A 22610-nucleotide genomic window follows, 5' to 3' on the forward strand; every position below is an offset into this window, starting at 1 on the left:
CGAGAATCTTGGTGCCCGCTCTCTTGCTGGTGCAGCCACTCGCGATGCCATTCTCCCTTCTCCTACTTGGTTGTGTATCATTTTTTTTATTCGTTCATGGGATGTGGGCGTCGCTGCCAAGGCCAGCATTTATTGCCCATCCCTAATTGCCCTTGAGAAGGTGGTGGTGAGCCGCCTTCTTGAACCGCTGCAGTCCGTGTAGTGAAGGTTCTCCCACAGTGCTGTTAGGAAGGGAGTTCCAGGATTTTGACCCAGCGACGATGAAGGAACGGTGATATATTTCCAAGTCGGGATGTTGTGTGACTTGGAGGGGAACGTGCAGATGGTGTTGTTCCCATGTGCCTGCTGCCCTTGTCCTTCTAGGTGGTAGAGGTCGTGGGTTTGGGATGTGCTGTCGAAGAAGCCATGGCGAGTTGCTGCAGTGCATCCTGTGGATGGTGCACACTGCAGCCACAGTGCGCCGGTGGTGAAGGGAGAAAATGGTAAGGGTGGTGGATGGGGTGCCAATCAAGCGGGCTGCTTTGTCCTGGATGGAGTCAAGCCTGTTGAGTGTTGTTGGAGTTGCACTCATCCAGGTAAGTGGAGAGTATTCCATCACACTCCTGACTTGTGCCTTGTAGATGGTGGAAAGGCTTTGGGGAGTCAGGAGGTGAGTTACTCGCCGCAGAATACCCAGCCTCTGACCTGCTCTTGTAGCCACAGTATTTATATGACTGGTCCAGTTAAGTTTCTGGTCAATGGTGACCCCCAGGATGTTGATGGTGGGGGATTCGGCGATGGTAATGCTGTTGAATGTCAAGGGGAAGTGGTTAGACTCTCTCTTGTTGGAGATGGTCATTTCCTGGCACTTGTGTGGCGCGAATGTTACTTGCCATTTATCAGCCCAAGCCTGGATGTTGTCCAGGTCTTGCTGCATGCGGGCTCAGACTGCTTCATTATCTGAGGGTTTGCGAATGGAACTGAACACTGTGCAATCATCAGCGAACATCCCCATTTCTGATCTTATGATGGAGGGAAGGCCATTGATGAAGCAGCTGAAGATGGTTGGGCCTAGGACACTGCCCTGAGGAACTCCTGCAGCAATGTCCTGGGGCTGAGATGATTGGCCTCCAACAACCACTACCATCTACCTTTGTGCTAGGTATGCCTCCAGCCACTGGAGAGGTTTCCCCCTGATTCCCATTGACTTCAATTTTACTAGGGCTCCTTGGTGCCACAATCGGTCAAATGCTGCCTTGATGTCAAGGGCAGTCACTCTCACCTCACCTCTGGAATTCAGCACTTATGTCCATGTTTGGACCAAGGCTGTAATGAGGTCTGAAGCCGAATGGTCCTGGCAGAACCCAAACTGAGCATCAGTGAGCAGGTTATTGGTGAGTAAGTGCCGCTTGATAGCACTGTCGATGATACCTTCCATCACTTTGCTGATGATTGAGAGTAGACTGATGGGGCGGTAATTGGCCAGATTGGATTTGTCCTGCTTTTTATGGACATACCTGGGCAATTTTCCACATTGTCGGGTAGATGCCAGTGTTGTAGCTTTACTGCAACAGTTTGGCTCGAAGCGTGGCTGGTTCTGGAGCACAAGACTTCAGCACTGCAGCCGGGATGTTGTCGGGGCCCATAGCCTTTGCTGTATCGAGTGCACTCAGCCGTTTCTTGATATCACGTGGAGTGAATCGAATTGGCTGAAGACTGGCTTCTATGATGGTGGGAATATCGGGAGGAGGCCGAGATGGATCATCCACTCGGCACTTCTGGCTGAAGATGGTTGCAAACGCTTCAGCCTTGTCTTTTGCACTCACGTGCTGGACTCAGCCATCATTGAGGATGGGGATGCCATTGGAAATGTGCCTTAACCTTTAAGTAGTGCAGGCTGCTGATGACGTGCACCGTCCATGCCCCATTTCCAATTTCCTCATTCTCCGTGCAGCCTCTCAGCACGTAAGTATCAGGCAGCATGAAGTTCACGTGCTGCCTGCATAGGGTCCGTTGGGCGCGGGGTGGTCACGCTACCACCGCCCAGAACGGTCCCTTATCCAACTTTTCCCCCTCTGCCTCTTAGGTGTTTGCCTCTCTTTTTCTTCACTTTTGCAACCAGGGAATAGGCATTCCCCAGGGGACAAAGATAAGGAAAGTCAGCCCTCTGGTGCAATTTGAACTTCCTTCCCCACTGGGATAGAAGGATAGACAAAACATGAGAAGAATTGGTGCTTTCAACAATCGCTATCTGAAATTCTACACATCTTAAATTCCATGGAGAAGACAGTGCTGGCCTTCATTGGAAGGGCCATCGCTGAGGCCGTGGTCACTGACAGTGCTGGAGGGATCGATGATGAGGGTCTTTGCATACCTCATCCTCCTTCTTGCTTCCCACTTCTCCCTCCTCCCACAATCTTTTCCCTCACATGCTACAGATGTGAGCACGCACTTCTTACTTTCTCCTCTCCCCTCACCACAACTCAACCCATGTCCCTTTGTCATTTCAGATACCCAAGAAGTGGAACCTGCCCAGTCAGGGGAGGCAGAGGAAGAAGTCACTCAATCTTACATTCGCTGCCATCAGTTCAGAGACTGACACTGCGCGTACTTTAAAGGCTAGGCTAGAGGAGGGATCTGCACATGGTTAGGCACTGGGCACAAAATGCACAGGAGCCAGGGCAGGGGGAAAGGATACTGCAGGTGCCAGCTCACCAGAGGGTGAAGTCGCAAGCTAGTTCTGCTGCAGAGGAGTCAGGTGATGACTTTGATGGCCACTGATGCAGGAGAGGGCTGATGGGCTTGGTGCACTGGAAAGCCTGCATACAACGTAAAGAAGCATGGAGGAGTCCAGCTCCAACTTGGCGTCGGGCTTTGTGCCGAGCTTGGAGCTCATCCTTTCCCATATGGAACGGGTGATCAGCTCCATCAGCGCACCTGTGGAACCCACCACGATGAAGCGTCTGATGACCAATGTCACATTTTCCATTGCAGCACAAACATCTGCCGTCCAAGGTCTGACTGCTGCATTGGGAGCTCAGACTGCTGCTATCGTGGGTCTGGGTGCCACTGTGGAACGGGGCTTCCAGGGCGTCACAACAATTCAGCAATCTGTCCTGCAACAGAATCACCAGGATTGCTGAGGTGCTGCTCCATGTGAGTGGTAGTGGCGCCATGGAAGACGAACCTGCTGTCCTTTCTCAGGATGACAGCATTTCTGCTCCCACCCCTGCCACTCCACCAGTGCCCTTGCTGTCAGCCAGCCAGCCCAGACTGCTGCAGCCCAGGCGAGATGGTGCAGTCTGAAGCCGGGCCCTCCCGGCCCAGAGCTGCTCGAGGTCGTACCCCAAGGCCATCTGCACTCTCCTCCATTGAAGGTCAGCAGCCTTCCACCACCCATGCTCCAACCACTGGGGATGCACCTCGTAGAGCACTAGGAAAGGTAAAGGCACACGAACAACAGGTACTAAGGGAATACACAACGGTGAATAGTATCAGTTTGTTTGCATAATTTCATGTATAAATTTATAAATGTGGATTTGAATTTGCATTTGGTGGTGGTTTTTATTTCTGTGATGAGCAGAGAGAGGAAGCAAGATAAGCAGGATGATTTGATGGTCACGTGAGAGAGGAATGGTAAGGAGTGTGGAACTGTTGGTGAACAGGGAGGTGTAGTTGAGGTTACTGTTATCACTCATTAATAATCTGGTCACGCAGAGCCCTGGCAGAAAGGGCCTGTCTATGTTGTAGCCTTCCTGCCTCTTCCTCCACTTCCTGCTGCACTTCCTCATCCTCCTTCAATTCCTCCTCTGTCTCTTCCTCCTCTTCCTATTGCTCAGGTTCTCTCCTGATAGGCGACGGCAAGGGCTGTCCCCTCATACTGCCGAGGTTGTACAGCATGCAGTATACAATGATAAATCTTGATACTCGCTCAGCTGAGTATTGCAGGGCTCCTCCAGAGTGGTCCAGGCAGTGGAAGCATTGCTTGAGGACACCTATGGACCGGAGTCATGAGCCATTTCATGAGGGGATAACCCTTGTCACCCAGTAGCCAGTCTTGTCTTGCCATGCAGGTTCAAATACAGGTGGAACAGAGGACTGCCGCAGAATGAAAGAATCATGACTGCTGCCAGGATAGCGGGCATTCACCTGCATGATATGCCGCATGTGGTCGCACACCAGCTGCACATTGAGGGAGTGGAATCCTTTTCTGTTCATGAATACGGCTGAATACAGATGAGGAGCACGCATGGCAATACGCGTGCAGTCAATGGTACCCTGCGCCTTGGGGAAGCCTGCAATGAAGCAAGATCTCGTCCTCACTCCTCCTGCTTGTCTCTGGCAAGAGGGAATGAGATGAATCTGTTTCTTATTGCATACAGAGCCTCAGTGACCTTCCTTATACAGCAGTGCACTGCAAACTACGAGATGTTGCTTATACCTCCAGGAGCAGCCCGAAAGGACCCAGTGCCATAAAAATTAACAGCCACGGTCACCTTGACAGCCAGAGGCAATGCTGTCCTTGCCCTGCTCCGAGTCTGCAGTTGTGGCTGCAGCAGTTGACAAATTTCAGTCACGACTGCTTTGGTGAACCGCAGGCGTCTGATGCACTGGTCGTCACTGTTTGAGGTAAGAGAATTGGTCCCTGAAGACTCTCTGTGAATATGGCCTCCTGCTGAGTGCCCTGCCCCTCCTCCTCCTCCTCCCTCTTCTAGCAGCTTGTCCTGTGCTGCGTGGCCTTTCTTCATTCTCCCAGTCATGTTCCATTCCCAGAGGAAGCCCTACCACCCCATCCATGTCTGGAAGCAACTTTTTTCAGCACTACATTTTAAATGCCATTAAAAGTACTGCAAGACCAGCCAGACCACTATAGAATATTGAAACTTTAGCCAAGTACTGGAAATGTCCAAAAACAAGTACAGTTGCACCAGCAGCCAGTAGAAATAATCCAGCAACTAACCTGTAAGCACTTCATGATCCCTTTAAATAGCATTGGTGGTGAGTCCTTCATGCCGTTTAAGCCCTGTCAGCTGTGCGAGGTTAAGACAGGGCATTGGCTGGAGTGTGGCGTTCCAAAATTTCACCGGTTGTTTCAAATCGGCGTTGCACATTGATTTGCGTCATCATCTCCCTACTCTACATGCTGCCGGCGCTCGTTAGGTGCGTGCGCGCAAACCCCTTTACCAAGATGGCGTCCTGTGCACTTCCCATCAGAAGTTTGCGCGCGCATCACGAACGCCATTTTCGGGACTTAGGTGTCCACGTAGTGCCTACGAAACTGGCGCTAAATGGCCCAATTTCACCGCCAGTCTATTTTAGGGAGTCAATTACATATTGCAGCAGTTTACTATAAATTATGAAGTTCCATTTACACAATAATAAGTTATACTAAATATTCAAATACTACATAGTTGTCTTGAAATTGCTGTTTCATTGTAAATGAGCAGATAATGGTGAATGTTTTCACTATCTGCAAAGTCTCATGGGATTACACACAAGGCTCTGTTGTATTGAGATCAAACCATCTTTAGAACATCTTTGCGGAACAGAAAGAATTATTTATTTGGCCATCACATCACTGACTATTGTTGTTTGCTCATCTTTTTGATTGTTTAAATATCATCAACTAATTAACTTGCCCAAGCTTTATGAAGCTAGAAGAAAGAAAGGATGTTTGGTGTTGCAAAGGATACTTTTCTGTGGTTGGTGCCAAGTTTTTATTGTCAGGGCTCGTTAAGGGGGAACAATACCTTGCTCATGCCTTGGAAGAGATTATCACAATCAATTATTCAGTCCCAATTCTCCTGCATTATCATGATTAGCATTAATAAGCACCAAAAATGGAGCCTTTTGTTGTGTACATATATTGATTCTAAAACCCCGGATAGAAGTATAATTTTGCCTGCCTTGTAATGCTTTCTGTGTGTTCACTTGTTCTCTCACTGCTTTGTATTTTTACTTTGTTTTGTTTTTACGGTGTGACATTTTCAGCTGATGTGTTGAAAACAAATTCTACTCTGCACAAAAGTGCTTCTAATTTTTGGAGCGCAGATCACCAGAGTGAGTTCCCTTATACTAGTGTATATAGCTGTACTTCTTTATGTCTCCCATTTCCTTGACGCCTGCATCATTAGTGTAAACATGCTATGAGCAGTTTGGTGTTCTGTTTTTAGTGCTGGTCCGTTGGCTTTGCTGGTTGTCATGTGGACTGTAAGTAGTGAAATGGCATTTGCTCTCCACTGCCTGCTTTCTGCAGTGCCAGAAAAGCATTACATTCTTTCCTTGACAGGTAGAAACTCAGTTTTTTTTTGCTTTATCCCACAAATCTGTTTGCAGATGAACAACATGCAGTGACAGCTGAAATGCAGTGTGTGACACATAAGGAAAACATTGCAGCGAGTTCTTCTGCCCTTTTTCAGATTTAACAGGTGAAACAAAGCCTAATGGCTACTGCACATGGCTGGGACGAAGACCAGAGCTGTTCTATTCCAGTTTTTTGCCTGCTGTTGCTTGGACACAAGAGATTAGATCATTTGCTTTTCCATGCTTCTTACTGTCTGTCATGTGATACAATATTCAATAACGATAATAGTCTTTTGGGCCCCAAATATTATTTGTAGACTGTTGCTTTATCAACATTTTGGATGATTTGTGTCTTCTGCTGTTGCAGTTTCAAAAATGCAAGCTATAAAGAAAGATTTGAAATTATTTAATGAACTTTTGTGTATATCATAAAACCTCATTTGACTCGTTTTTATATCACTTTTTAAAGAGTGAATGGAGGCACACTTTGAAACCAGGAACAAATTATTTTTGGCACTGCTGTTTGAAACTGCTCAGTACCTTTTGTTGTCCTCAAGTGAACACATTTTCCGCTTAGAAGCTAACTGTGTAGGATCTAGGGTAACTGACACCAACTGATCATTGCACATTCTGCATTTTTGTAACAGAGACTGAAAGAACTAAAACAAAGAGAATTTGCTCGAAATGTAGCTTCAAGATCAAGAAAAGATGAAAGGAAACAGGAAAAGGCGCTCAAACGTCTCCACCAGCTCGCAGAGCTGCGGAAACAGTCAGAATGGTCAGTACACATTAATATTTGAGCCTTGCTATAGATATTTTGTATCAATATTTAAACCCATGTTACACTCTTAATTACTAGAGATACTTATTTTTCAAATTTCAGAGTCATGGTACTGTTAAATACATAAAGGTCATTTAATAATTTTAGCTACTCTATTGTAAAAATAATTTTGCAATGTTTTATTATTATGCTTTTATATTGCAGCTCAGATCGTGGGACAGTAAGTGAACTGAGCTGCTCCCTTACATTTACCTTTCTAACATGCAGCTGGTCTTCCTGTAAACCGATTACATACATTGTGGGTCTGCCTTTTGTGCATGATCATGTGCAGAGTAGTGAAGTCATGACTGCCACTGGTCTGCCTACAGCCAGTAAATGTGCTTCTTCAGCAACATCATGACATCCCTATAGAGAGAATAGCTACAAACATTTGTGATGACATGATGGCATTGCTGGTAGAGCATGTTTACTGGCACCAGGAAGACTAGCATCAATCAGGAAGTCCCAGTAAAAAAAAATGGATCTTACCAGGCACCAGTCTAAAAATATCTGCCAGGTTGACCTTAATGTAGTTGTCAGCTGCAGAAGACCCACACTACAAGAGGCAATGGCCAAAGACCAACAGAAAAGGAACTTAAGAGCACTTTCTGGTGTAATTGTGCAATGACCAAATTCTTCTTTTGGAAAAAGAGCTAATACATGTTGCAAAATTAAAATATATATTTTTAAAAATTGCATGGGGTTAATATCCAGTTAATATCCAATAGCGTTGGTGTGTTTGGCAATTACAGCTAGTTCTGATATTATGGCAAATTTTCAGGATTTGTTGCACAGATTAGTCTTTTCCGTTTGTTATAATAAAATCTAAATATTGCGCTTTTTATAAATTGAGAAACCAAGGTGAAGTTTATAGTTCAGGACACAAGAGGTTGAAAAACAGTTTTAAAAAAAACATGAATTGGTAAGTAATGATTAGGTGACACCAAACTTGGATTTAAAAGTCTGAAGATTATAGGAGGAAGGAAAGATTAAGGGAGGCAAAGAATTCCACAGTTTTGAGGTCCTGGAAAAGAATGAGTATGAGACTCAAGGTAGAAATTTGCATTAGTGCAAATCACATGCAAACCATTAATGCATAAATACATTCCTGTGTGTGCTATTTTTATGCAGGTGTTAATCCAATTCAAGTAAATAATGAATCCCGATGTGAAAGTAGCACATGCAGGAATGTAGTATGAGTGAATTAAGCGTTCGGACATGATGTTTAAAGAGATGAATTTCTACCCTTTATTTCAACATATTGAGATTGTAGGGAGGTAGAAGAACATGCAGGATAGAACTAGTTGTTTCAAAGTTCTCTCTATTCATCCCTTCAAAACTCTTCATAATTTTAAAAACCTCTTTTAAATCTCTGCTTAGCCTTCTCTAGCCGAGTGGAAACAGTCCCAGTATCTCAAGTCCCTCCTCCTAACTATAGTTTATCATCCCTGGCATCAACCTGATACGTCTACAATGTATTCTTTCTGTAGCTTTAATGTCCTTTCTGTGATGGGGTGCCCGAAGTTGTAGATAGTTGACTAAGTGGGGATTAACCAATGTTTTGTAGAAATTCAGCATTACTTCTTCAATCTTGTAGTCAGGCTCAGGTTAAAATACAATCAGGGCCCCATGGACGTAATGGGACTCTGATTTGCATACATTTATGCGTTCAGGCTCTCACCTGCTTCAGACAGGCACCTCAGCCACCTAACTGCAGTAAGCAGCTAAAATGATTCCAGCGGGAACAGGACGGTAAGGCAGAATGCAGACTTTTAAGGCCTAGCAGCCCCTTTTCCGCCGGGCAGGGTGGGTTAAAATCAACCCCATCATTTTGGGGGGGGAGTGGGGCATGGTGTCAAATCATCAAAGACTTTGGAGATGGTTCTAGATACATGATTCACCAAAGTTTTCAAGCGCAGAGTTTGAGAGATGTATAAAATAGGCAACAGGATCACTAGTAGAATGGATATGCTGAAAACTATACTGGCAGTCATGGATTAGACCAGGAATTTCAATGTAATGGATAATTTGAAAGTTATCATCAGCTTCCATAATGTTAGTAAGGACCAATACGAAGGCAGTAGGGTGATAGTTACAGCAGAAAATAATGAATATTGCATTGACTTTGAGCCAATACAGACTGCGCATTTTAATTTATATACTCTGCAGTTTTATTGCCTTTTAAGTTGATAAAAATAGTACCAGTACAATAATGTACAACCTTTTCATTACTTACATAAGATGCCTAAAAGGTACTAATCATGCAATTGAATAGGTTTTCAGAATAGTACGAGTGAAAGGTCCTTTGATATATTGTTCTAAATCTTGCATCAGTTGTTTCTTGCTCATTTAACTATCTAATTGACTGATGCCTAGCTAATTGACTGTTTTTTCATTTCTGTGAGCTTTTTTCTGTATTCCTTTTCAATCAGCATTCATCACATAGGAGTAGTTGTGAAGATAGTCGTCTTTCACTTTTGACCCCTTTATGCAGACATCAGGTAATGTGCAGAATCCCCTGAAGTGAACTAAAAGCAATGTACCCAATTTGCAGTCATTTTCACTTGGGAGTTGGTTAATCAATGGAGTACTCTTGGACAGCAGCTTAATAATGCAACATAAACTTCTGATTGAAGATGGGTTGTGAATAATAATCCCCCACTGATGCAGATAATTAGTTAAAGCAACATTGTTATGCCAAGGTAAAGCTCAGTCATTGTGGGAATACTGTAAATGAGCCCAATATGCTCAGTGTGAAACTTGAAGCAATAAAAATTGCTGTTTCCATTCTGTGAAGGTTGCAGCAGTTCTACCAGTCATGTGCTTCTGTCACACTCGGATATTCTTAAGGTGCAGTCGTAAACCATACACAGCTCTTTTTGGTACAGTAATATAAAATAATATTCACTAACTGCATCTAATAGATGATTTTTATTACAAATGTATAAACCCTGAAGCAAATTTAAATAGAGCTATGATCATTTAACTAATTTTTTTCATAATTATTGGTTACCGGAATACCCAAAAATATTGAAATTGCAAGAAATTATCCTAATAGTTATCCAAATAAAGGAATCAAATGAAATGAAGTTACTTTTTGCACTTTAATCTCACTTGTTATTGACTGATCACACATTTTGTTTGGTTTTACACAGTGCTCCAGGAAGTGGCCCCATGTTCAAACCCACAACAGTGGCCATTGACAGTCAATCGAAAAGAGCTGCTGCTGGATCCATTGCCAAAGGCAGAGATTGTGGAAGAAAGAGCAATGCCAGGGCATCATTCAAAAAGGAAGAGGCACCAAAAAAAAATCTGGAGAATAGCCTGCAATGTCCCCCTTGTGGTAATCAGTGTATTCATGTTAAGTCTACAGCACAGATACAAGGGCGGTTAGGCTCAAAGCCCTTTAGTCTTTTCACAAATAAAAGCAGCCCATGCATCCCCACCCACAAGGGTAGTGTCTCATTTTCTTTCTCCAAAAAAGCTCCATTGAAGCTAGAGTCATCAGCATCAGTTTTCAATGACACCATTGAAGAAACACACCATGGAGATGAACCACAGAATCACAAAGGGAAAGCAGCAGCTGAAGGAGAGATGTCAGAGGTACCTGCAGGGATAAATAGCACTGCATACATTGAAAATAACGAGCAAACCAAACAGTCCCAGATGGACAGTGGCACTGGGAGCAATCCATTTGCAAGAGTTAAAAAGCTGAAGGCACTCATGTTGAAGGAAAACAAGGATGAAGCAGAAAAGGAATATTATTGTTATACTCCTACACATTGCAAAACCAAGACAAATTTCCCTTTCTTGTTTTTTATGAAATCATCTGAGAAGGCAGATGCAGAAAAAGTGGTAGCTCATAATGACAAAATTAAAGAGTCTCAGACTGACGGCTCTGACTTTAAATGTTCCATGATCTCAGGAATAGTGGGTGAAAAGCGCGAGGACACTGATACCAAGAATATGCCAACACCACAATTGAATTCTCCTGCTAGTCAGCAGGCAATTAAACAAGTGGATGGGAAAACACTGGATCAGGATGTGTGCAAGATGAAAGGCGAAGAATCGTCAGTGTTTAAAGAAAAACAGACTGAGTGCATACTGCCAGGTAAAGAAAAGTTGGGCAGGGTGGAACCATCAAACAGGCCGAAGCAAATAACTGGGCCCTTTCTCCCGGTGCTAAGTAGAGATGAATCAACTACACTTCAGTGGCCATCTGAACTTTTGCTCTTCACTCAGACTGAGCCATCCCTTTCATACAGCTGCAATCCATTGTATTTTGATTTTAAACTGTCAAGAAATAAAAATCGAGAGAATGGCACTACAGGGCCAGATCTCAATAAGGAGCGTCAGCAAAATACAGCTGTTGCTATTGAAGGAGATAATGGAGCAGGAGTAAACAGAGAACAAAGTAGAAGTATAGAAAGTGAGGAGGATCCAAACCTGGGAAAACCAGTAGTATCACGCAAATCAAAGAAAAGAAAGAACCACAACAAATCCAGCAAGAAGTCTAAGCAGAAATCAGAGACTGGCCATGCAGAAAATATGAACAAAAAAAAGAAAGAAAAGAAATACAAACATAATCTGAAAAAAGCAGGTGAATATACATGGGAAATGGTAGAGCCGGGGTCACAGAATACTGAAGAAAGTTTGAAGGAGGAAAAACATTCCAAGCTAACCCCAAAACCATCGTCACAGGGTGAGCATTCTAGAACTAGTGAGAAACAGGAACAAATCAGTAGTAGCATTACCAAAAAGCAATCAGTTTCTCCTCTTGATTTAAGCAACAAAAAGCAGAAAGTGTCACCTTGTAATTCTTTAAGTAGTTCCAAAGAAACATGTGAAGATCAAAAGGTGCACAAATCCAGACATGACAGCCTAAACTTGAACAGCAATGACACTGATAGCACCGAGGAGCACCACAGAAAGTGTCGTAAATCATCTTCACATTGTAGCTATGAAGATGATTCAGAAAGTAATAGAGGTGCTTGTCGAAAATCCAGAAGCTATTCATCTTCCCATGGTTCATCATTTAGGTCATCATCTGATACCTCAAGTGACCGCAGCAGGACTAGTCACAGCAGCAGAAATTATTCTGATAGATCAAGTGATTACAGTAACAGAAGTCGGTCTCGACATTGTTCAAAAAGACATCATAGGTCACATTATGATTACAAATGTCATTCCAGACACAAAAAGAAAAGGCACAGCTATTCGTCAGTGTCATCATTATCTTCCGATGATGATCATTACCATAGGAAAAGAAGTGGCAGTCGAAGCAGAAATCGAGGCAGCACCCAAACTAGGACTCACGCTTGCACAAAAGACCGAATGCACAGCAGAAGCAGAAACTCTAGCAGTAGCCGACCTCACAGTAGAAGTAGAAGTAGGTATAGGAGCAGGTCAAGGCATAGCTGGAATAGACAAGAAAGTCCCATTCGAGATTACTTAAGCAGCAGACGTCCCAGTTTGAGAAGGTCGTGTTCTAGAAATAAGGAAGAGTGCAGGCAAGAAAGGTCTAGTGAGAGGCAGTCAAGACATAGGAGCTCCAGGTCTTTCTCAAAAGACAGAGTCTATCATGTAAAGTCATCTCATTGCTACCGTGACTATCATGAGATAAAAAGAGACTCAGGAAAGCACCAGGCATCAATAAAGAATGAAGACACAATGCAGAATTACAGCCCAATGTCACCTAGTTTATTCCAGAAGAACGTCAGCATTGGTTGTTCTATTTTCCCACTGAAGGAAATGATTCAAGATGAAAAAAAATCCCTGATAGCAAAGCACCTGTTAGAAAAAGTGCAATGTAAAAAAATTGAAGAGAAAACAATTACCACAGAAGACTTAACATCAGCATCAAACACACTGGGTATAAAGTTGAAGGATCCTCCACAAGGTTATTTTGGCCCCAGGCTTCCTCCCTCAATGGATAATATGACATTGTTGTCCTTAATTGGAAAATTACCCACAACAAAGAAGGTAGGTGTGAAGAAAGATGATACTAGCAAAGGGGATAACGGTGACAACGCAGATGAGCCTGAACGCTCGGAATGGAATGAAAATGAAACTGCATCTACCATCATCCAAGAAGAGAGCCTTGTGCTCAAAGAAATACATGAGGATAAAACAGATGTAGAACAAGGATCAATGTGCAGTGCACTAGAAACTGCTGAGGAAGAACAGATAGGCCCTACTATATACCAAGTACAGCCTGCTGAAGCTAATGTTACCCCAGTCCCTGAAGATATGTCCAGTATTGTTTCCTCTACTGCGGATGTTTTTACTGATGGTTCAATGGAAGTCAAAGAGGAGAATTCCCGAATGACATTTTATGATTCTAGTGATATAAATTCTGTTCCAATGGGAGAGGTTATGTTTGATTATTACAACACTAACTCACAGAGTGTTGATGAAATGGACCCTCAATTCGAGGAGCATTCTAAATCAATCTCACCCCCTCTGGCTAGTCAGCCTATAATCTTCACACCTGAAGAAATGGAAAAATATGGCAAATTACAGTTACAAGCACAGCAGCATATCCAGCAACAGCTTCTTGCCAAGCAAGTCAAGACATTCCCATCATCAGCAGCAGCGGTTACTTTCTCTCCGGTACCTGCATTTCAACCTGTTTCCCTTCAGCAGCCTTCTGCTGCTGCCGCTGCTGCTGCCGCAGCTGCTGCTTCTTCTGTTACCACTGTTCACCACACTCTCCTCCAGCATCATGCTGCCGCCACTCTTACAGCCGCTCTCCATCCTAATGCCCACCATCAACCTATGGCCCAGCTTCACCATATCACTCAGCCACATATCACACCTTTCTCTTTTTCTCCAATTGCTCAGACAATTTTTCCTGCGCACCCTGCTGCCTTCCTAGCTGGCCATCCGCTACACTTCATCCCCGCAGCAGCTATCCACCCAGCCCATCTGGCACTTCATCCACTGCCGCACGCCGCTCTCTGCCCAACTCTTTTTGCCCCTCACCCAGCCGCAGCTGCAGCTACTGCTTCAGCTATCCATCTCCACCCTTTGCTCCATCCTCTGTTCCCAGGGCATGATCTGCAACATCGCTCTGGTCCGAACACTTGAGACAAACCACTACTAAGAAAAATATAATAAATAAGATGTTAGAGTAATCTCAAATACTTCGGTTCATTCATGGTGGCAACATGTGTACACTGGACAGCCACAAGGCTGTAAAAGTCTATTGTCTCAAAATTTTTGATTGGTCTTTCTGAGCTGAGGTAGTCTATGTGGGTTCTTGTCAGAGTTTAGCTTTTTTTTGAATGAAGTTCTTAGATGATGACACTCAATGCCCTGTGCATTATAATAGTTTTCCATGTCATAGATTCCATCTGCCTTAGTATTAACAATAATTATGTGAAAGTGTCATGGTAATTTCCAGATGGTCTCCTCAAATTTGACCTTAGGATAGAGCAGTCTTTTGTTAGAACACTGAGGTAATCAATCCCTTTCCATTATTTTAAATGCTTCAAATCCAAGGTGTTAAAGTATGGATTTATATCACACTTTCCATTTAACTGTTTTCCAGATATGCTGTCTCCTAGTTAACTTGAATGTATTACATTTGTATTTTATGCTGTTAATAGCTCTTTAGACTTTTGGTTAACTTGAAAAATGTAATCTTAAAGCATTTGTATTTTGTGTAAAAAAGCAGAGTACAGTGTAAGTGGATAGAATTGCACTGAATACTGTACATCCAGTGCTGCTTTGTTAGGTTTTTCCATATAAAATGGGATTATAGTACTGTATAATGCAATAATATTTTTCCATAATAAATTTGGTTCTATCAACTAATGATATTGTATATAACATAGTTCCTAATGTAAATAAAGTCAATGCAGTAAAGCACTGTACTTTAGAAGTAAAAATCTGTATTATACTCTCCCAACCAGGAATATTATCTTTTTATTTACTGTATTGTATATTTGTCTTGAAATCTGTTAGGGTATACATACAAGTTTCTGTATGATACTCTGTGCTGAAGAATAATGATTGTTATATGGCAGGAATTGGAAATAAATTGTGGCAAAACTGACTAGAACAGAAGTTGTTATGTTTTCTATAAATTTTGTAAATGTGCACACACAAACTGAAATAGAGCTTCTGAGGTTTTAAAAGACTGCCTATACCATAAGACACGTTTCATAGACCAAAGTGTGGTCACTTCAGTAATTCCATTTATTTTGTAAAGAGACTGTTGAGTAAATCATAGGTTGTCAGAACAGTGGCAGGCCTGATATTACAAGGAGGAATAAAGTGTATTTTAGTACACTTTGCCAGCAGAATGGAGTATTTAATCTGCAGATGTAGGCATTCACTGATGTGCTCTTACAAAAGATTCAATCATGTAGAACCCACAAACCCTGTTGAGTTTTGGCACGAATTATAGCCCCGATCACCAGTCAATCTCTCCTCTGGTAAATAGTTCAAAGCAACATACAGCAAAAGGTCACGTATCATGGAGAGAAACCCCTGACAAATTGGTGCCTAGGTGTACTTGTTTAAAGTAAAGCATTACAGTACAATTCCTAAGAAGATTTATTTTTTCCTTCAGTTTTACGTACATACGATCATACGTACGAACATACGAATTAAGAACAGGAGTGGGCCATTCGGCCCCTCGAGCCTGCTCTGCCATTTGATAAGATCATGGCTGATCTGATTGTGACCTCAACCCTACTTTCCCATCTACCTACTATAACCTTTGACTCCCTTGTTAATCAGGAATCTATCTAACTCAGCCTTAAAAGTATTCAATGACCCTGCCTCCACCACTCTCTGGGGAAGGGAGTTCCACAGACTAGCGACCCTCTGAGAGAAAAAAATTCTCCTCATCTCCATCTTAACTGGGAGACCCCTTATTTTTAAACTGTGGCCCCTAGCTCTAGTCTCTCCCACAAGGGGAAACATCCTCTCAGCATCTACCCCTTCTAGTCCCCTCAGGATTTTATATGTTTCAATAAGATCACTTCTCATTCTTCTAAACTCCAGTGTATACAGGCCCAACTTGTCCAACTTTTCCTCATCAGATAACCCCCTCATCCCAGCAATCAGTCGAATGAACCTTCTCTGAACCGCCTCCAAAGCAATTATGTCCTTTCTTAAATACAGAGACCAAAACTGCACACAATGTTCTAGATGTGGTCTCACCAATGCCCTGTACAACTGTAGCAAAACATCTCTACTTTTATATTCCAATCCCCTTGCAATAAATGACAACATTCCATTTGCCTTCCTAATCACTTGCTGTACCTGCATACTAACTTTTTGTGATTCACGTACTAGGACACCTAGATCCCTCTGTACCTCAGAATTCTACAATCTCCTGCCAAAGTGGACAAATTCACATTTTCCCACATTATACTCCATCTGCCAAATTTTTGCCCACTCACTTAACCTATCTATATCCCTTTGCAAACTCCTTATGTCCTCTTTACAACTTACTTTCCTACCTACCTTTGTGTCATCAGCAAATTTAGCAACCATACATTCAGTCCCTTCATCCAAGTCATTGATACAGATTGTAAATAGTTGAGGCCCCAGCACTGATCCCTGTGGCACTCCACTCGTTACATCGTGTCAACCTGAAAATGACCCATTTATGCCTACTCTCTGTTTCCTGTTAGCTAACCAATCCTTTATCCATGCTAATGTGTTACCCCCTACACCATGCGCTCTTATTTTGTGTAGTAGCCTTTGATGTGGCACCTTGTCAAAAGCCTTCTGGAAATCCAAGTACACCACATCCACAGGATCCCCTTTATCCACGTTGCTTGTTACTTCCTCTAGGAGCTCTAATAAATTAGTCAAACACGATTTCCCTTTCTCCCTTTACATCTTGTCTCCAGAAGGTCCAAATTCAAAATGGGGGAATGATAGCAACTGCAGCTCATTAAAGTAGCCTTTCTTTATCTGTGAGGTTGGACAATATCAGCAGACTAATTGACATTGGACACCATCATAACCAAGCTCAGTACTGTCCTTATCTTTTTTTTTACTATTCATTCATGGGATGTGGGCGTCGCTGGTGAGGCCGGCATTTATTGCCCATCCCTAATTGCCCTTGAGAAGGTGGTGGTGAGCCGCCTTCTTGAACGCTGCAGTCCGTGCGGTGAAGGTTCTCCCACAGTGGTGTTAGCCGAATCCCCCACCATCAACATCCTGGGGGTCACCATTGACCAGAAACTTAACTGGACCAGCCATATAAATACTGTGGCTACGAGAGCAGGTCAGAGGCTGAGTATTCTGCGGCGAGTGACTCACCCCCTGACTCCCCAAAGCCTTTCCACCATCTACAAGGCACAAGTCAGGAGTGTGATGGAATACTCTCCACTTGCCTGGATGAGTGCAGCTCCAACAACACTCAAGAACCTCGACACCATCCAAGATAAAGCAGCCCGCTTGATTGGCACCCCATCCACCACCCTAAACATTCACTCCCTTCACCACCGGCGCACTGTGGCTGCAGTGTGTACCATCCACAGGATGCACTGCAGCAACTCGCCAAGGCTTCTTCGCCAGCACCTCCCAAACCCGCGACCTCTACCACCTAGAAGGACAAGAGCAGCAGGCACATGGGAACAACACCACCTGCACGTTCCCCTCCAAGTCACACACCATCCCGACTTGGAAATATATCGCCGTTCCTTCATTGTCGCTGGGTCAAAATCCTGGAACTCCCTTCCTAACAGCACTGTGGGAGAACCGTCACCACACGGACTGCAGCGGTTCAAGAAGGCGGCTCACCACCACCTTCTCGAGGGCAATTAGGGATGGGCAATAAATGCTGGCCTCGCCAGCGACGCCCACATCCCGTGAACGAATAAAAAAAAAGGGAGTTCCAGGATTTTGACCCAGCGACGATGCAGGATCGACGATATATTTCCAAATCGGGATGGTGTGTGACTTGGAGGGGAACGTGCAGGTGGTGTTGTTCCCATGTGCCTGCTGCCCTTGTCCTTCTAGGTGGTAGAGGTCGTGGGTTTGGGAGGTGCTGTCGAAGAAGCCTTGGCGAGTTGCTGCAGTGCACCCTGTAGATGGTACACACTGCAGCCACGGTGCGCCGGTGGTGAAGAGATTGAATGTTTAGGGTGGTGGATGGGGTGCCAATCAAGCGTGCTGCTTTGTCCTGGATGGTGTCAAGCTTCTTGAGTGTTATTGGAGCTGCACTCATCCAGGCCAGTGGAGAGTATTCCATCACACTCCTGCTATTCAGCAGAATGATGAACAGGAACTCTGGTCATTTTTCTGCTATGTTGCTCATGGCCACCAAGGCCAATTGTAAATGTCCCACTGCTGCCCTCAATTAAGATTGATTAACTCAGCACTTACCAGGAATCAAAGCAATATGGCTCAGTAGCACACCACATTCTCTGACTGAGCCATTGGGTGGGTCTTATTAATTCCCTTATGTTTAAATATTGAACTGGTTTTGTGATCTCATCTAAGAGAAATGTCTATTATAAGAACATAAGACTAACATTATTACTAAATTCAGCTTATTAATCTATCAACAACAAATGCATAACAACATTGCCAACCAGAGCTAATTAAAAGGAACAGGTACTAAGAGCCTTTTAAACCAGTTAAATGTAAAAGAATAAAAATTATATAGTTAAATAAACCTGGTGTATGGAGAAAAACAGTGAATAAATTTCACTTTTTGTATGCTGCATGGTCCTAGGATTCACACTGCCAGATCAATTCATAGAATCATAGAATCATAGAAGTTACAACATGGAAACAGGCCCTTCGGCCCAACATGTCCATGTCGCCCAGTTTATACCACTAAGCTAGTCCCAATTGCCTGCACTTGGCCCATATCCCTCGATACCCATCTTCCCCATGTAACTGTCCAAATGCTTTTTAAAAGACAAAATTGTACCCGCCTCTACTACTGCCTCTGGCAGCTCGTTCCAGACACTCACCACCCTTTGAGTGAAAAAATTGCCCCTCTGGATCCTTTTGTATCTCTCCCCTCTCACCTTAAATCTGTGCCCCCTCGTTATAGACTCCCCTACCTTTGGGAAAAGATTTTGACTATCGACCTTATCTATGCCCCTCATTATTTTATAGACTTCTATAAGATCACCCCTTAACCTCCTACTCTCCAGGGAATAAAGTCCCAGTCTGTCTAACCTCTCCCTGTAAGTCAAACCATCAAGTCCCGGTAGCATCCTAGTAAATCTTTTCTGCACTCTTTCTAGTTTAATAATATCCTTTCTATAATAGGGTGACCAGAACTGTACACAGTACTCCAAGTGTGGCCTCACCAATGCCCTGTACAACTTCAACAAGACATCCCAACTCCTGCATTCAATGTTCTGACCAATGAAACCAAGCATGCCGAATGCCTTCTTCACCACCCTATCCACCTGTGACTCCACTTTCAAGGAGCTATGAATCTGTACTCCTAGATCTCTTTGTTCTATAACTCTCCCCAACGCCCTACCATTAACGGAGTAGGTCCTGGCCCGATTCGATCTACCAAAATGCATCACCTCACATTTATCTAAATTAAACTCCATCTGCCATTCATCGGCCCACTGGCCCAATTTATCAAGATCCCGTTGCAATCCTAGATAACCTTCTTCACTGTCCACAATGCCACCAATCTTGGTGTCATCTGCAAACTTACTAACCATGCCTCCTAAATTCTCATCCAAATCATTAATATAAATAACAAATAACAGCGGACCCAGCACCGATCCCTGAGGCACACCGCTGGACACAGGCATCCAGTTTGAAAAACAACCCTCGACAACCACCCTCTGTCTTCTGTCGTCAAGCCAATTTTGTATCCAATTGGCTACCTCACCTTGGATCCCATGAGATTTAACCTTATGTAACAACCTACCATGCGGTACCTTGTCAAATGCTTTGCTGAAGTCCATGTAGACCACGTCTACTGCACAGCCCTCATCTATCTTCTTGGTTACCCCTTCAAAAAACTCAATCAAATTCGTGAGACATGATTTTCCTCTCACAAAACCATGCTGACTGTTCCTAATTAGTCCCTGCCTCTCCAAATGACTGTAGATTCTGTCCCTCAGAATACCCTCTAACAACTTACCCACTACAGATGTCAGGCTCACTGGTCTGTAGTTCCCAGGCTTTTCCCTGCCGCCCTTCTTAACAAAGGCACAACATTTGCTACCCTCCAATCTTCAGGCACCTCACCTGTAGCGGTGGATGATTCAAATATCTCTGCTAGGGGACCCGCAATTTCCTCCCTAACCTCCCATAACGTCCTGGGATACATTTCATCAGGTCCCGGAGATTTATCTACCTTGATGCGCGTTAAGACTTCCAGCACCTCCCTCTCTGTAATATGTACACTCCTCAAGACATCACTATTTATTTCCCCAAGTTCCCTAACATCCATGCCTTTCTCAACCGTAAATACCGATGTGAAATATTCATTCAGGATCTCACCCATCTCTTGTGGATAAAAGGCTCAATGTGGGGCAGGCACAATGATCTGAGATAAGGTGGGTTTCTTCTTGTTTTTCTTTGCTTAATCATAGAATCGTACAGCAGAAGGAGGCCATTCAGCCCATCGTGCCTGTGCCAGCTCTTTGAAAGAGCTGTCCAATTTAATCCCACATCTCAGCTTTTTCCTCATAACCCTGCAAATTAGACCTCAAATCTGCTTGTTTGAAATCATTAGTGCCTGAAACTGAATTTAACATTTTAAACAGCAGTCTGCATGCAAAACATGCTGTCTTCTGACCTTTTCTCTTGACACTACTGTGCTTGTCTTAAGCCCTCCAGTGCCACCAAATAGCATCTGGTGTAATTATTGCATTAATCATGACCTTATATATGTCCTTCAGTGGAACCTCTTTTTGTTAGCTACAGTGACAGCATGGCATGAGAGACAGAGAGATAACTTAAGGTCTCAGCTGATCTTTGAATGTGTTCATTTCACATGACATTGCCTATACAGACAGAAGGACTGTGGTATGACCCAACAAAATTACATTTGTCACAGAATTGCAACCTTGTAGTTGCACTGTAAGACTGCCAGTTAAATAAATCAAATCTCAAAAGGAAATTGTACAAACGTCATGTAAAGCCATGTCACAATATACCATACATGTTAATATTTTAGATTATTTTGAAAAAAATAAATGTTCTCTGGCCCAGTACATTGGTCTAATTCTGCTGATGATTCAAAACCAGAAATGTAAATATCATTCTGGTACCAGTTTCTGGATAAGTGTGCAAACTATAAATTAGGAATATTATAAAGAATACTTCGAACAACCGTAAACTGCCAGCATTTAACTCAAATTAATTTTGGTGTTAAATTTGAACCTAAATTTGCCATACACTTAAAGACATGATTATAGTAAAACTTATTTGTCAGCAAAAATGTCCTGATTTACAGTACTGTATTTTAATAGCTATGGGGGGAAATTTGGTGATTAAAGGGTTAATCAGCAAAAAATTAACTAGTTTTACAGACATCATTCTACACACATTCCTTATGGAGGTTGTTGTACTATAAATACCAGTTTGAGACCAGTAACCTGACATGGTATCAGCAGATCCGTTATGCTTCTGTTCCTTTCTCTGGCCAGGGCTCTGGTTGTGGAAGCAAAAGCTATGTACATGCATGCTCATCCACATGTGAACGAAACCAAATTTCAAACCCCAAATGTATTCTATCATTATGCCTTCCTATTTTCACCTCCAAAAAATTGCTCACATCTGTCTTGACTTCAATCTCACTGCAAAGTGCCTTGTTACTTCCAAACTTGACGGGCTGGATTTTAATTCCCGGATGGGAACGCGGCAAAACGGTAGCAGGAAGGCACGGAGAATTTTAACGGCTTAGCCTCATTAACGTGCTGCAAACCAGAACAGCTGGGATGTCGACGAGAAACTTTTGCCCGGCCCTTAAAATGGGGCGGCAGGAAGCCGCTGTTGGAGACCCAAGGGGATGGTCCCCGACATCATCGGAGCCCGATTTGCATATTTCAAGAGTACCCTGCCAACTTGGGGTGGGGCGGAAAAGGAGTGGGTAAGCCCCCCATTCCATTCTAACTGTCCCCCCTTCTGGTTTCCATCAGGCGGGGGAAGTTAAAATTGACTCAACATTTCTAATGCCTTCCTCACTGGCCTCTCAAGATTCACCTTCAGCTCTTCTAGAACTGTGCCCCACATCCTATTCCATACAATATCCCACTCACTTATCACCACAATCCTTGCTGATCTCCATTGGCTTCCTATCTCCCAGATCATTAATTTCAAAATCCTTGTCCTTGTTTTCACAGCTACGCCCCTTCCTACCTTTTCAACCTCCTCCAATGTTACATCTCTCCCTACACCCTCCACTCTTTCAGATCTAGTCTATTGTGCGATGCCGTACGTTCCGCTCACCCAAAGGAAGACATTTTGCCCCGACTCGCTGGAAGTCCTTCCCTAAATCCTTTTTGTCTTGCTACACCTCTCCCACCTTCAAAATCCTCCTTAAAAC

At 43.5% G+C, this 22610-nt stretch overlaps 1 protein-coding gene across 1 annotated transcript in view; it reads left to right on the forward strand.

Annotated features, from left to right (window-relative positions):
- Positions 1-15152, forward strand: part of LOC137342649 (G patch domain-containing protein 8) — a 448547-nt gene extending 433395 nt beyond the window's left edge. The window contains exons 3-4 of the mRNA XM_068006706.1: positions 6930-7060; positions 10258-15152. Of these exons, the coding sequence (XP_067862807.1) occupies positions 6930-7060; positions 10258-14191 (4065 nt within the window). The 3' untranslated portion in view covers positions 14192-15152. The remainder of the gene's footprint in view (positions 1-6929; positions 7061-10257) is intronic.
- Positions 15153-22610: the final 7458 nt, after the last annotated feature.

Source organism: Heptranchias perlo, chromosome 2 (genome assembly GCF_035084215.1).
Source record: "Heptranchias perlo isolate sHepPer1 chromosome 2, sHepPer1.hap1, whole genome shotgun sequence".
NCBI classification, from domain to species: Eukaryota; Metazoa; Chordata; class Chondrichthyes; order Hexanchiformes; family Hexanchidae; genus Heptranchias; species Heptranchias perlo.